At 43.1% G+C, this 16,753-nt stretch overlaps 1 protein-coding gene across 3 annotated transcripts in view; it reads right to left on the bottom strand.

The window, feature by feature from the left end:
• Positions 1-16,753, bottom strand: part of FARP1 (FERM, ARH/RhoGEF and pleckstrin domain protein 1) — a 541,848-nt gene that overhangs the window by 147,119 nt on the left and 377,976 nt on the right. For 2 of the 3 annotated variants that reach the window (XM_033949731.1, XM_033949733.1), the window contains one exon: positions 3,400-3,587. In XM_033949731.1, the coding sequence (XP_033805622.1) occupies positions 3,400-3,587 (188 nt within the window). The remainder of the gene's footprint in view (positions 1-3,399; positions 3,588-16,753) is intronic. The other variant, XM_033949732.1, reaches the window with a different exon arrangement.

Raw genomic sequence — 16,753 nt, forward strand, 5'->3', positions numbered from 1 at the left:
GCTAATGTTTTGCAAAAAAACTCATTTTTTTAAGGATAATTAATCAAGCTGAAGACTATTTCATAATGAGGCACGATCTGTCATGATACATCAGGATGTGACGCTGCAAGAGGAAGTAGCTCTATATAAAAATATTGTCTGTTGCATGCATGTAAAGTCAGAGATGCAAGGTTCACTGTGAAATGGGTAGGAAAAACAGACAAATTGATAGGTTTAGTAGTATTAATCTATCATTTTTATGTGCTTCTATAATTCATGTATTTAATATGCTAAAAAAAGAATTGGTGTGAAGCAAAATTTATTGGATTCACATTCATATTATTATACTTAGATGTGTGTTTATTCCTTGAGATGGAAGTTTTGACTACATCACATATTTTGTTACAGTAGATATTTAGTCAGAAATTCTATCAATAGGGAAGAGATGCATGTTCAAGAGGTTGTGGGTTCACATCCCTCGCTGCTCCTTGTGACCCTGGGCAAGTCACTTAATTGGTTCATAGTTGAAAACGTGCAGGACAATCGAGCGCCGACAATACCAAGTAGACAATCGTGCGCCGGACTTAAACTTAATTTTAAAGTGCTCCGAGGGGGGGTTGGGGAGGGAACCCCCACAGTTAAATTAGTACTGTTTACGCTGCCATTGGGTGGGGGTATTGGAGGGAAGAGGCGTTTTCCCCTTATTTTTATGGAAAAACGTCAATTTCCTCTGTAATGTGGGGGGATTCCCTCCCCCACACCCCCCAACAGCAGCGGTAACAGTACTAACTTAAGTGTGTGTGTGGGGGGTTCCCCCCCACACCCTCGAAGCACTTTAAAATTAAGTTTAAGTTCAGTGCGCTGGTGTCCTGAGCGAATGACTGCTTGGTATTGTCGGCGCTTGATTGTCTCGTGCACTTTTGTCCCATCACCCACTTAATCCCCTCATTGCCCAGGTACACTAGATAGAATTTGAGCCCACCGGAACAGATAGGGAAATATGATAAAGTATCTGAATGCAAACCACTTAGGATATAAGTGGTATATAAATAAATACTTGTTACCGTGTTTCCCCAACAATAAGATAGTGTCTTATATTCATTTGGAGCCGAAAAAAGGCACTAGGTCTTATTTTCGGGGGTATACACATGATCATCTCTCCCTCCCTCTCCTTCATCCCAATTCTTCCTCTTTCCTTTTTCTCACCCACATGTGCAGCATCTTTCCTCCCCTCCCTCCTGTGCAAGAGAAGTTTGCCCAGCTTCTATCCTTCCCTCCCTCCCATCCCTGGTGCAGCAGAAACCTTGAGCACTCCCCTCCCCTGCCCAGCTGAACCCCTGATGACCCTCCATCCTTCCCTCCCCGCCGACCGCGAGTGAGACCTACCTTCAACCAAATCAGTGTCAGGCTGGCAGCACTCTAAACAGGCTGCTTTGACTTGTCTGTCGGGGATTTCACTGTGCCGCATCAGCAACGCGGCAGAGTGAAATCCCCGACGGACAAGGCCAAGCAGCCTGTTTAGAGTGTTGCCAGCCCAATGATGCTTCGGTTGAAGGTAGGGCTGGCTCGCAGTCGGCAGGGAAGGAAGGATGGACAGTCAGCAGGGGTTCAGCTGCGCGGTGAAGGGGGGGGTTGGGTTGAAGAGTTGCCAGCGAATCCCGGGACTAGAGCTTATTTTTGGGGTAGGGCTTATACTAAGACCTACCCCGAAAATGATGCTAGGGCTTATTTTCGAAGTAGGTCTTATTTTCGGGGAAACACGGTAGCACTTGGGGAATGTGGCACCTTCTTCTCCCAAAGGGAAAGAAAAAAAAGAGACTTTAGGTTGTTCCTTCAAAGGATGGTTCACACACACCTCAAGCTTTGGCATTAAGCCCCCTGACCTTTGTATTGCAAAGGATAATTATCTCTTCCTTGGCTGTGCCCACATGTGACTGTGAGGTAGGTTGAGAGTCCCCTTTCATCATTTATAGAATGACAGGGAGACAAAGTTGTCCCCTTCCCCACAGGAATCCAATTTTTCTGTCCCGGCCCCGTGAGTTTTGTCGCTGTCCCTGCCCCTTTCCTGTAAGCTCTACCTTAACTGCACAAGCCTCGAATACTTATGATTTTAATGTGTGTGAGGCTTGTGCAGATGAGGATGGAGCTTGCAGGAATAGGACAGGACAGGATGGGAAGATGAATTCCCGTGGGGACGGGGAAAAATTTGGCCCCATGTCATTCTCTAGTTTCATTATCTTCTGGTGACTTGGCACCTACAGAGCAACCAGCACTGAAATTACTGGACATAGGTCAAACAACCAGATGGAGGGGTCTGTTGGCAGTGTGATGGTACAGAAGATAGAGGATGCTGACAGTATGCTATGGAAAAGAGAGGGGAGTTTTGGTCAATCTAGGAGCAGAAAGCATAATGGCAGCATGGCTGCAGAATTTGTCGCTGTCAAATATGAGTATTCTTTTACCTCAGCCTTTGTCTACAAATGCAGAGATGATATGGGAACAAATCAAGTATTACTGTATTCTTTGAAGAAAATGAAACAACTTGAAACGAATGACGTTTTACTGATGGATAAGCTTGAATCATCATAGGAAGATAGAAAAATATAGTATGCAGAAGGAATCTACATGTTACTGAAATCTATAAGATTTCTAAGGTCATAATATATGATACATATGTTTAAAATGTATCAGAAGCTTCCTTTCCCCCTGTCTGAAAAATATATTATCAACTTCAAGGGAAAAAATGAGATATTGTGTAAGAACAGCTTACAACTTTACCTGTAGATTGTTTGGATTACATAATTTCTTGAAGAGATTGGAAGATGACATGATTGTACAACTGGCATTGGACTCTGATACAGATTGGCTTTTGAAAATGTATTTTATGGTTAGGGAAAGTTTGTTCTTGATTTGCAAAATTAGAATTTACTTAGATGTGTCTCGTAAGACACATAAGAAAAGGAAATCTGTTTCTGTTATTGAGACCTAGGTTAATATTGATGGGGGGGAGGGCTATATGTCTTTTGCAATTTCTCTCTTTGTGTTTTATTACATATCAAGGAAATACAATTTTTCTGAGCTATCTTAGCTTTCCATGTTTCAGTCACAGCAGTGATTGCTCTGCATGCTCCCCTGGCAGTTAGGGATTTTCCAGTACCCTAAATATTCAGAGGGATGTTCAGGTAGCACTTTACTTCTGTTTTTCTGAAAGATATTGTTTCTTTTGACCTCCACTATATTGCTCCTTCCCATCATTTTTAAGTTTTCAGGGGAGGAGGGGGTATTTCACTTAATAAATAATTTCTAGTGTTCTTCCTATATTTGTTTAGAGCAATGTTGCTGTTGCATATGATGCATGTACAACTAATAAAGTATCATCTGAACATAGTTCAGCATTCAAGGAATAGTTAACCTTGGTACCTTTCTTCTTACTTCTTCTTCGTCATCTGTCCTGATGCATACAGAGTCATTCAGCAACGGACTAATCACTGGCGATGACTGCTTGATATCAGGACTTAGGTTTAGAGGTAAGGAAGAGTTTGGCCCTGGTGCTGCTCCTTGACAATTAATTGACAGCTCTGAAAGGTGAGGGCTTCCTGTCAAAGAACCTGTTAACAAAACAAATGCGCAATTAGAATTTAATGTATCGGACACATCACAAACAAAAAGAGGTAGCAGATGTTAAAAGACGAGGGATATTATTTCTTCACACCTTTAAAATGTATTTAACGTAAGAACAATCCTTAGTTCATATTTTTACATCTTGTGCATAAAAAAACTCTCTCCAAAATCTAGGAATCTATTTTTTTTTTTTTTAATCATTTTATCCTTTTATTAATGTGGCATTTAACTTCTATCTCTTTCCAAGTATCTCTCCGACGATGGCGAGTATTTCACATTTATAATTCCCACTGCTACTTCAGGTGGTATTGAGAATGCTAACTTTGGAGAAAGTTTTTTTTTTTTTTTTAATGCCCATGATAGAGAAATATATGAAGTAAGGATTGAAATTACCCCGAGTGGTCCCTGATCCTTTTTCCTTTCTCAGAATTTATATGTAAGCAATTCCCTATGAAGTGACACACAATAAGGAGTATTGTTTATTAGGTGTTTTCAGTTGGGAAGTATGCTAGTCCAAGGGCTAGATTCACTAAGGGCACGGATCGGATCGGATCCGTGTCTGGGGGGCTGATTCACAAATTGCCTTCATGCAAATGAGGGTGATTGGAATCACGCCTCCAACCGCCTGCTCGGATTGCTCTATAGCGATCCCAACGCATGCGCAGACCATCTGCGCATGTGCTGGCCCTCTGAGAGTGGCAGATAATTTTTTTTAAACTATTTTTAACTTTAAGCTTTAGCTTTAAGCTGGTGGGTTAAAACCACGGGCTTGCACTGCAGGGAAAGGCAGGAGAGTCGGAGCAGAAGGAGAGATTCAGGGCGAGAGCAGATCGGACAGTCATGGCGGCAGGATAGATTCGGGGCGAGAGCAGGAAATCGGGGCAGACAGGAGCGAACAGGAGATTCATTCTGGGCAGGCAGGAGATTGGGGCTGAGAGCAGAAAAGCAGGGCAGAGAGCAGGGCAGCAGAAGGCAGGGCAGTCAGAAAGGACTTCAGCGACTCGTCCTCAGCAGTCGCTTATTTTTGGATCGGCCAGCCCTGTCAGTGTTGCTTTTTTATTTTAGTGAATCGCTTCTTGCCTACATTTGAATGCCGTTCCCCCTCATTTGCATGCACAGATCGGAGGTTGATCGGGACAGAGGTTAGTGAATTGGGTCGGAGGGAAATCGTGTCATAAAGGGGTCACTTAGTGGTCGGAAGTTGATCGGTGGGCTTAGCCCCAAGTTCTAATTTGCAGCAGTACTTCAAATGTGCTAACCACAATGACCTTAAGATGCTCACAAGTGTTAACACTTCTTTTCTGATATCAATTAAAATTACGATACGTGCTATATTATGTGGCTAGAGGTTTACCCTTACTAAGGATAAATTTAGCAATTTGTCAGTTTAATATTTACTTGGGCTTGCTAAAGTCTTAAACACCACTGAAGCCAAGCTATAAAACTCCACAAAATGTTTGCCCTGAAGAGAACTGGAGCAAGAATTTTACAATACACTATTTTTTCTGCTTATAACAAGAAGTTTAACATGCAAGCCATTCAACCAATTATAAAATTAAATTTATTTAGATTTATATCCCGTCTTCCCCAAAGAGCTCAGAATTTGACTTGAAACTATGATTGTGGAAACTGAAAATTTTTAGTAGTAATCTTTTTATACAAAAGACAAACAAGTTCAACTAGTGTTTAGTAGACGTTGTGGGGCTCATAATCGAAAGAGAAAAACATCCAAAAACCAGCCTAAGTTGGCACTTGGATGAACATTTCTCAAAAACGTCTAAGCACCGAAAATAAAAACGAGTTTGGACGTATTTCTAACGACCTAGGCCTTCATAGTGCCGCTCAATGTCCAAAGCTAAACGGGGCATTTCGGGAGGAGTGTTGAGGGCGGGAGTTGAGCAGGACGTGGGCTGGCTTAGATTTAGTCGTACAGCAATAACCGAAAGTTATACAGCCTAGGATCGACGGAACTTGGACGTTGTGACTTAGACCATGTAAAATATGGTCTAAGTCACAAAAACCCACCTAAACTCACCAGATAAGCACTGCAAACACATAACACAGACCCCCACACACTACCCCAGTGATCACCGACCCCCCCCCCATAAAAATTTTATTCACAACTTTAAATTTCAGCCTCCAGACCATCATCACCTGGCCGCCTGGCATAGGAAAGCCTAGTCGTCCAGCCCAGAGGCAGCTTAAGTCGTCTTGGGGGAGGGTTAGGGACCCATAGAGAGGAGGACCCATGCCCATAAGCCCCTGTAATGACTGCATTGATACTTAAACATGTGCACTCTCCTATACACCCCCAAAACCCTTTTTGACTGGCATATAAGTGGCTCCTGCAGCCATAAGGGCTATTGGGGTGGTAGATAAGTGGGTCTAGGGGATTCTGGAGGTGGTTTGGGGGGGCTCACCGTCACTTATAAGGGAGCGGTAGTGAGGAGAAGCCATAACACCCTTTTTGTGAAGTTCACAGCGGTGCCCTGTAAGGTATCCCACTATTTAGGTGGCATGTCTGGGTGTGCAGTCCATCACTTTGCAGACCCCTCCCACGTCCAACAGGGCTTGTTCTAGGCGTTTTGGACTTGGACGGAAATGTGGTATAAAGATGGACGATTTAGTGGCTTGGATGATCAGATCGGCAAGACGTATAATTAGACGATTTTTGAAAGTAAAAAAAAGTTGGACATCTTTTGAAAATGTGTCTTAGGCTCTTTTTAACTTTGGACGACTTGTGAGATGGACGCAAACGGACTTAGACGTCCCTTTCGATTATGCCCCTCTGTGTGTTCAAAGATTTGCATGCGTATCTTTAGACAATAGCGCTTAGCAAGATATACGCATAAATCCAAATTGTTGCCAATCAATACCAAATATTGTTAGTACCCAATTATTTGCAGTAATTGGCTCATTATCCTGTTATACTGAGCAAGCTCCAACTATGATGTTGAAAATGGCTCTAAGGATTTTGATGAAATTGTGTCAATTTATGGTGTTTGGTGCAAGAAAGCGATTTAGTTAGGTCTGGAGTTTGGCAAAACTGAAACTCCAAACAAAGCAGCCTCACTCATGTGGTCTCATCTCACCCTCTTAAACCTCTTCCTCACATCATTCCCAGTGCCAAGAGAAAAACATTACATAAAAAACATAATCAAGCACTGGAGGCTGGTATTGGACAATCCCCCCGGACAGCAGCAAAACTCAGTCACACTTCTCCTGCACTGGGCCTTTTCTCTCAGAAAACCTCAGGGGCAGAATCAGCTCTGTTCCAGGTCTGACAATGCTGCAACAAAACTCAGTCACATACTTCTCCGGCAAATTTCTCCAGTGCTGCTCAAGGCCTTTTCTCTCAGCAATCCTATGGGGTCACCAGGGCAGGATTAACCAATAGGCCAAGTAGGCACGTGCCTAGGGCCCAAAATTGTCAGGGGGGCCCGATGAAGGAGGGCATCAACATTTTTTTTTCCAAACGGTGATGGGTCCCTCCAGCATCGATTGGCAACACGGGCTCCTCCAATCGGTAATGCAGCTGCAGCCCCCCCCCCCCCATCTACGGAAAGTAAGACAGGCAAGCAACGCGGGTAAGAAAGGCAACAGGAACTGTAATTGTGCAAGCGGTGCTGCTTGCCCAAAGCTTCCCTCTGACGCAGCTTCCTGTTTCTGCCTGGGTGCATGGTGGGGTGGGGCAGGACGGGGCAGGGGGCCCAGTGTACTTGTGTGCCTAGGGGCCCTCAATGAATTAATCCTGCCCCAGGGGTCGGAGTCAGTTCTGTTCTGGGCCCAACCATTCTGCAGCAAAACCCAGTCACACACTTCTCTGGTGCAGGTCAGGGCCTTTTCTCTTGGCAACCCTGGGGGTGGGGTGGGGTGGGGGTGGAGGAGGGGGCAGAGTCAGCTCTGTTCCGGGCCTGACAATGATGCAGCAAAATAGTCAGCTCTGTCCCGGGTGAGATGAAACTGTGTGAGTGAGGTTATAGAGTACATACTACTGGAAACCGCCTAATTTTAGGCGATATATAAATGTGTTAAATAAAATATACAGTAGTTATTGATGGAAAAATCACAACTAGCCAAACCCGCAAATATGGAGGGAGACCTGATAGAACTGCATGAACTCAATAGGTAAACTGGAAAATTTTTCTTTGATAAAGAGTGAAGAAATTGAAGTCAGTTAGGAAATCCCTTTTAAACAACATAGAATGTGGTGTTTCCATATTAGCAGCACAGTTATGCATGTTATTTATATGCATGAACTGACATTTTTCATAAAAATCAGTTTCATCTTTTGCAAGTCAGCATTCTGGGAATGTGATGCAGTTCAACTGATAGTAAGTCTAATCTTAGTAACAGCTTTTTCAATATTGGATTTTTTTTTTTTTGTATTATAGATGCAATTGGGCCGAAACAGGCAAGCAATGATATAACCTCTGAAGAAGCTAACAAAAAAGATGAAATGGGCCTCATTGAGTCAATTAAGATAAGTGTTTCATAAAAAATGTTCTCTATCCTGTTACAGGTTTTAAGAAGTTTTGATTTTTATTTTGAACCCTATTTTTGATTTTGTATTTGAAACCTATTGGATATTTTCTAAGAGCCACCTGTGGTTTAATAAAAAAAAAAAAAAAAAAAAATGGAGCTTTTTGAAACCAATGAAAGATAAATGGAACCAAAGAAATCAGTCATTTCTACAGTCTGGCTCATAGGTTTCTGAAGTATTTTCCTCCATTTTTTTTTTTTTTAATTTAAGCATTAAGGAGTGCCATATGGCCCAGTAATGCAAGTTCAGACATTAAAATTTTTTAAAAAATAATCTAGGGTTCCTAGCATGCAAGAAATTTTCTAGTCTCTAGGTCATACTCTCACCAAAGTACTGCAATCAGTTGCCTCCCTGATGGACTTTTGAGCTTTAGAAAAGCAATAAAAACCTACCTCTTCACCTGACTCCTCAGGACAAGTTAGCATTTAGACTGTTACTCCCAAACCACTGTATGCTTAACAGATATTCAACTGACTCTCTCCCTGAGTATGCTTCAGGCTCCAAGTGTCTGCTAATCCAGAACAATCGAACTAGATACATCCCACTGTACCCTATTGCCTTAGACTTCTGTTCCTTGTTGCTAATTATGTGTCTTGTTTGCTGTTATGTACGTTACCTTGTAACCCGTACTGTGCTTCTTGGGGAGGATGGAATATAAATTGAATTAAATAAATAAATAATCCTTGACTGAGAGAATCAACTGAGGTAAATTTAACATCCAACTCTTCTAATTTAATGATTGTATTTCAAGAAAAATGACACATCTGGCTAATTGTCCCCATAACCATAGATTTAGTCCTAGTTATTACAGATCAAATATCTAGTGAGGTAATATCTTGAGCTCCTGCAGGCAGTACAGTACCAACTGTACTTAGGTCTAGAAATTTTACAGGTAACAGGACCAGGAATTAATCTCTCAACAAGGGTCCTGCATGCCCAGCTGTCTCATCCCCTCACCAGCAGTTATTACCACAGAGGATGAAGATATAGAATCCAAGGGAGCAGATGGCATTAGGGCTGGAGTCCTTTTTTTGCTGAGCTAACTGAGGTCCATTCAGAGAGATAAAGAAGAGCAATAATTGAAGCAATTCCTACAACCATGTCTATACATTGGGCCTTGAACTTCCTGGAACCCAGTGGTGGGCAATCTCAGGCCTCGAGGGTCACAGCCCAGGCAGGTTCTAAGGTTTTTCCAAATGAATATGCATGAGATCTATTTGCACACACTGCCTCCATTGAATACAAATAGACCTCAAGCATATTTATTGGGGTAATCCTGATTAATCTGACGGGGGTGTGGCCCTTGAGGTCCAAGGTTGCCCACCCGTACTCTATCCCATATCAGATATATACTTAACATTCACAGATCCAGGCCAACAATCAAATAGCAATCTTCTAGCATTCCTCCAGTGCTCCTAAGGTACGTGCCCAATTGGACACATCACTTCAGATATACACTAGTGGCCATGTGCTGCAAAGGATGATAAAACTGAAAGGCCTCAAAAGCGCTCAATGATGACTTCACAAGGGAGCATTCCCTTGATGCCTACACCAATATAAAAGTCAGGGAAAACAAAAACAATGGAATTCTCTGCTTTTCCTCCCAAGCAACACCACTGACACTTCCTCCTCCCTCTGCTGACATGTGAATAGCCATCAGTTCAGAAAGGATAGCATAAAACAGCTTGTTGATAGTACCAAGATTTCTTCTGCAATCTGTCATAAGAACATAAGAAATGCCTCCGCTGGGTCAGACCTGAGGTCCATTGCGCCCAGCAGTCCGCTCACGCGGCGGCCCAAACAGGTCCAGGACCTGTGCAGTAATCCTCTATCTATACCCCTCTATCCCCTTTTCCAGTAGGAAATTGTCCAATCCTTTCTTAAACTCCAGTACCGTACTCTGCCCTATTACGTCCTCTGGAAGCGCATTCCAGGTGTCCACCACACGTTGGGTAAAAAAGAACTTCCTAGCATTTGTTTTGAATCTGTCCCCTATCAGCTTTTCCGAGTGCCCTCTTGCTCTTTTATTTTTTGAAAGTTTGAAGAATCTGTCCCTCTCTACTCTCTCTATGCCCTTCATGATCTTGTAAATCTCTATCATATCCTCTCTAAGTCTCCTCTTCTCCAGGGAAAAGAGACCCAGTTTCTCCAGTCTCTCAGCGCATGACAGGTTTTCCATACCTTTTATCAGATGTGTCGCTCTCCTCTGAACCCTCTCGAGTAACGCCATATCCTTCTTAAGGTACGGCGACCAATATTGTACGCAGTACTCCAAATGCGGGCGCACCATCGCCCGATACAACGGCAGGATAACTTCTTTTGTTCTGGCTGTAATACCCTTCTTGAGTACACCTAGCATTCTATTCGCTCTCTTAGCGGCCACTGTGCACTGTGCCGTCGGCTTCATTGTCATATCCACCATTACCCCCAAGTCCCTTTCCTGGGTACTCTTATTCAATAATATCCCTCCCATTGTAAAGTTGTACCTCGGATTTCTGCTTCCCACATGTAATACTTTACATTTGTCAACGTTGAACTTCATCTGCCATCTCCTCGCCCATTCTCCTAGTTTGTTCAAGTCCCTTTGCAATTCTTCACAGTCCTCTTTAGTTCGAGCTCCATTAAATAGTTTGGTGTCGTCTGCAAATTTTATTATCTCACACTTCGTCCCTGTTTCTAGATCATTAATGAAGATATTAAATAGCAGCGGCCTGAGAACCGAGAACAAAATCACTTAACATAGCCCCTTTTTTATTAAGCCAAGGTAGCACTAAATGCTCCAACACTCATAGGAATTCTATGAGTGTCAGAGCAGCATCGAAGCATTTAGCGCTCTGGGCCGCAGTAGAAATCTCTACTGCGGCTTAGTAAAAGGGGGGATAAATATCCCACATATGCTTAAGACTTAATAGCAAAGTCCAGCCTAATAAAGAACTATTTGTAGATTTCTTCTCACTCCATACTAGCTATAAAACTGTCTTAGAGTCAGACCCCATTATAATAAAGGCAAAAATGCTGCCTATAGGTCTTAGAAAAATTGATATAGTAGAAAAGAAAAAAGACTAAATTTTAGTGAAACTTGTTGATGTGCAACTTTAAATTTTGGAAGAATAAAGATACAGGTTAAATACTTATTGAGATTTTAGAAGCAATTATTTATTTAAGGTAGCTGGCCTAACCTGCAAATTAAATTCAGAATCAAGTTTCAAGTTTATTAGGATTTTATATACCGCCTATCAAGGTTATCTAAGCGGTTTACAATCAGGTACCCAAGCATTTTCCCTATCTGTCCCAGTGGGTTCACAATCTATCTAACATACCTGGGGCTATGGAGGATTAAGTGACTTGCCCAGGGTCACAAGGAGCAGCGCGGGGTTTGAACCCACAACCCCAGGGTGCTGAGGCTGTAGCTTAAACCACTGCGCCACACACTCCTTTCTTCATAAATTAAGTATGATGGATAAAAATAATCTACTCTTTTCTGCTGGATTAACAAAGTTCTAAAACTTTGTTCACCTTTTATTGATATTCTTCCTTTCCGAGTACATTCAGTACTTCTGAATGATCTGGACATGTGAATGTGTTTTGTACCTTTTCTACCCAGAATTATATATCTTGATATCATGTTGGGCTTGACTTGAGATTCTGGGGGGAAGAGGGCTGCAGGGGATGTGAGCTGTGAAACTGAGCTTAAGTTTAGGGGTTTGGGTGAAGGGTTGAGTTACTCATATTCTGATTTTCAGGTGACATGATTGTTATTTTTGTTCCATTTGTATTTTGTCTTTGCAAGGCTATCAATAAAGATATTTTCAAATAAGATTCATATTCTCTTGTGTGTTCAGTAATGCTTTTCTTTACAATAGTTTCTAACAATTTGATGTTACATTGGCCACATTCCAATCTTCAGGTATCATGGACTTTCTTAGAGATCAGACTCCACAGGTGACCCTTGAGGGGAGGAATGCTGGCCTAGTGCCTAACCATCAGTAAGCCTTGTTCTAAGCAAGAGGTTGTAGAGGCTCAGCAACCTGTGAACTACTGGCTGTCTCTGCCCACTCACCTTTCCCACAGCCCATCCATCCCTAGGCTCAAATTACTCTTATACTACACTTAAATTACCCTCCATATTTCCCCAGCTGATCTTAACAAGGACACAAACTTGAAACCACCCAACCCCCAAACCCTCTCACCAAATCTGGAAACTCACCCTTTCCCCACCTTCTGAAGAGGTACTGAGGGAGGATCTGCTCTGCTAAGGAGAAGAAACATCTATTGGAATATCTTGCCTGCTGGCATTCAAACTTGGGAAAAGTAAACTTGGGTTTAAGTAGATTTATTTAATTGTAGTTGTCTCTTTTAGCAAAATCAGTTAGAGAATAGTATAGCCTTTAGAGTCTGTTACGGTTTCAGACAAAAAAATGTTTTAGTCTAGATCAGGGCAGGATTAACCAATAGGCCAAGTAGGCATGTGCCTAGGGCCCAAAATTGTCAGGGGGGCCCGATGAAGGAGGGCATCAACATTGTTTTTTCCAAACGGCGATAGGCCCCTCCAGCATCGATCAGCAACGCAGTCCCTTCCCCATCGACGGAAAGTAAGACAAGCAAGCAACACTGGTAAGAAATGCAATGGGAACTGTAATTTTGCAAGCGGTGCTGCTTGCCCAAAGCTTCCCTCTGACGCAGCTTCCTGTTTCCGCCTGGACACATGGTGGGGTGGGGCGGGGCAGGGGGCCCTCAATGAATTAATCCTGCCCTGATCTACATCAGTATTTTAGGTTGCATTTCAGGGCATAAGATTAGATTAGGGCACAAATAGCTGTTGAGGAAAGTCTCTGTTTGGTGTAAATTCCCTCCCGACCAACCCAAGGTGGAGTTTTTTGATATCTAGACTCTTTAGCCAACCAGGAACAGGGTATTGCTTTGATAGGATTTTTTCTGCTCTTTCTTTTTTTCTTCCAGGTGTAAGTACTTCTGCAACCACAGTATGGCTGAGAAACATTGTGTCATCAAAACTGCTACTCAGGTTACAGCTTCTGTCTCTGTGCAGACAGAAAATGTTACCCAGGCAGAGGGAGTGGTTCCATGTGCAAGCTTGAATATCTAATAAAGGAAGTAAAGAAATAGAAAGGAGATGGCATGACTGAGAAGCATCCATGAGAATGAGAAGTACATCGATTAAATGGTTCATGAGGCGTCAAAAATTTCCAGCAGTGGCGAAGAAAAAGCTTTTAAACTAGGAAGAAGGGAAAAACCGACAGTCGACTGAGAGAGTCGATGATTCACCAGATCACAGACAAGACAGACCGAAAGGGACACAAGAGGGAAGGACACGCAAGAAGGGAACAGGCTGCAAACTCAAAGGAGCCTTAGAATGCAAGGAGCTTTAGAAATAAGATGGGTGAATTAGAAGCTGTGGCACAAAAGGATAACATTGACATCATCAGCATCACGGAAACATGGTGGACTGATGCAAATGCCTGGACACGGTGCTGCCGGGATACAAACTATACCGCATAGACAAAGTGACTCAAAAAGGAGGAAGCATTGCTATATACATAAAAGAGGGAATTGAATCTACTGGAGAGAACATGCCACAACAGACGGATAAGTTAGTCTCTATGGGTCAAAATTCCGGGAACAAATGGACCAGAAACGAGGATAGGCATCTACTACTAACCCCCAGGGCAGTCGAAGAAATTGATGGAGAAATGATGGATGAGATTAAACGCAACTGCAAGGTAAACAACGCAGTTATCATGGGCGACTTCAACTATCCGGGGATAGAATGGATCCTCGGCACCTCCGGCTGTGCTAGAGAGACCAAGTTCCTAGAAACTGTAGGATATTGCTTCCTGGAACAACTTATCAAGGAAACACGAGAGGAAACACAATTCTGGACTCTGCGAGGATCGGCACAGGATGTAGAAGTAGAAGGGACGCTGAGAAACAGCTATCACAATATGATTTGCTTCAACCTGGAAACAGGGGTGAAACGTCAGTCCAGAACGATGGCCATGGCGCTAAACTTCCGAAAAGGGAATTATGAAGGGATGAGACGCATGGTGGGGAAGAAGATTAAGTAGACGTTAGAGCAAGCTTGGTCTCTTTTTAAGGATACGGTCACCGAGGCATAAAATCTATATATACCACATATCAACAAGGGATCAAAGAGGAATAAGAATAAAGAACCGGCATGGCTCACTGTAGAGGTCAATGAAGCGATCAGACACAAAAAAACCTCATTTAAGGAATGGAAAAGATCAAAAACAGACAAAAACGGGAATAAGCACAAACAACATCAACGAAGGTACCATAAGGCGGTAAAAGGGGCCAAAAGAGACTAGGAGGAAAAAATAGCCAAGGAGGCAAAAATAGCCAAGGAGGCAAAAAACTTCAAGCCGATCTTTCGATATATTAAAGGAAAATGACCTGCGAAGGAAGCGGTAGGACCATTGGATGACCAAGGAATAAAGGGAGCGCTAAAGGAGGACAAAGCAATTGCCGACAAACTGAACATGTTTTTTTGCGTCGGTACTCACCGAAGAGGATATACACAGCATACCAGAACCCATCAGGCTATATGCTGGAAGTGAAAACGGGAAACTGACAGGGTTAACAGTCAGTTTAGAAGAGGTATTCAGGCAGATTGATAGGCTCAGCAGCGATAAATCCCCAGGACCGGATGGCATCCATTGTAGGTCATCAAGGAACTGAAAAGGACCATAGCTGAACTGCTTCAACTAATAGCTAATCTGTCAATCAAAACGGGAAAGATTCCAGAGGACTGGAAGGTGGCGAATGTTATGCTGATCTTCAAAAAAGGCTCGAGAGGAGACCTGGGAAACTAAAGACCGGTGAGTCTGACCTCAGTACTGGGAAAGATGGTAGAAGCGCTGATAAAAGACCGCATCATTGATCACCTTGACGAACATGGTCTGATGAGGACCAGCCAGCACGGTTTCAGCAAAGGCAGATCTTGTCTGACAAACTTGCTGCACTTCTTGGAGGGAGTGATCAGGCAGATAGACAAGGGCGACCCAGTCGACATTGTATATCTGGAATTTCAGAAGGCGTTTAACAAGGTTCCACATAAACAACTACTTCAGAGAATTGCAAACCATGGAATCGAGGGTAAAATACTTACGTGGATTAAAAACTGGCTGGAGCATAAGAAACAGAGCGTGGGGGTAAATAGACAATACTCGGACTGGAAGAGCGTCACCAGTGGGGTGCCGCAGGGCTTGGTGCTTGGACCCGTGCTCTTCAACATCTTTATAAACGAACTGGACATAGGTACGACAAGCAAGGTAATTAAATTAGAGGACGATATGAAGCTATTCAGAGTAGTAAAGACGCAGGGGGATTGCGAAGATCTGCAACGTGACATAATCAGGCTCGAGGAATGAGCATCGACATGGCAGATGAGGTTCAACGTGGACAAATGTAAAGTGATGCATGTCAGTAACAAAAATCTCATGCATGAATACAGGATGTCCAGGGAGGTACTTGAAGAGACCCCCCCCCCAGGAAAGAGATTTAGGAGTTCTGATAGACAAGTTGATGAAGCCATCTGCACAATGTGTGGCAGCGGCGAAAAGGGCAAACAGAATGCTAGGAATGATAAAGAAGGGGATCATAAACAGATCGGAAAAGGTTATCATGCCGCTGTACCGGGCCATGGTGCGCCCTCACCTAGAGTACTATGTACAACACTGGTCGCCGTAGTACATGAAGAAGGACACAGTACTACTCTAAAGGGTCCAGAGAAGAGCGACTAAGATGGTTAAGGGGTTGGAGAAGCTGCCGTACAGTGAAAGATTAGAGAAACTGGGCCTCTTCTCCCTCGAACAGAGGAGATTGAGAGGGGACATGATAGAAACATTCAAGGTATTGAAGGGGATAGACTTAGTAGATAAATAAAGGTTGTTCACCCTCTTCAAGGTAGGGAGAACGAGAAGGCACTCTCTAAAGTTGAAAGGGGATAGATTCCATACGAACGTAAGTAAGTTCTTCTTTACCCAGAGAGTGGTAGAAAACTGGAACGCTCTTCCGGAGTCTGTCACCCTCCAGGGATTTAAGACAAAGTTAGACAAGTTCCTGTTGAACAAGGACGTATGCTGATAGGGCTAGTCTCAGTTAGGGTGCTGGTCTTTGACCAGAGGGATGCCGCGTAAGCGGACTGCTGGGCATGATGGACCACTGGTCTGACCCAGCAGCGGCAATTCTTATGTTCTTATGAAGACAGCTGGACTAAAATTAGAGCCCTGCAAGATTGGTACTGTGACTCCTCACCCTTGAGCTGAAGAACCGGTATTCTGCCTTGGTAGTGGAGGAGATGAAAGCATCCCAGGGAGAGGAAGGACCAAAAATTGAAATCCCCCAAATTACTCCGGTAAGTAAATCACTGAATACCTCTACATGGATGGGAAAAGGGGGGCAATGTCTGGGAAACAGTATATACTAATGTTCAAAGTATGGGAAACAAGATTCTGGATCTAGAAGCTGTGATGAAAGAAGATGAGTTGGATATAATGGCAATCACGGAGATGTGGTTCACGAAGAACTATAACAGGTCTTTATCTGCCATCATTTACTATGTTACTCTCTCTA

Source organism: Geotrypetes seraphini, chromosome 6 (genome assembly GCF_902459505.1).
Source record: "Geotrypetes seraphini chromosome 6, aGeoSer1.1, whole genome shotgun sequence".
NCBI classification, from domain to species: domain Eukaryota; kingdom Metazoa; phylum Chordata; class Amphibia; order Gymnophiona; family Dermophiidae; genus Geotrypetes; species Geotrypetes seraphini.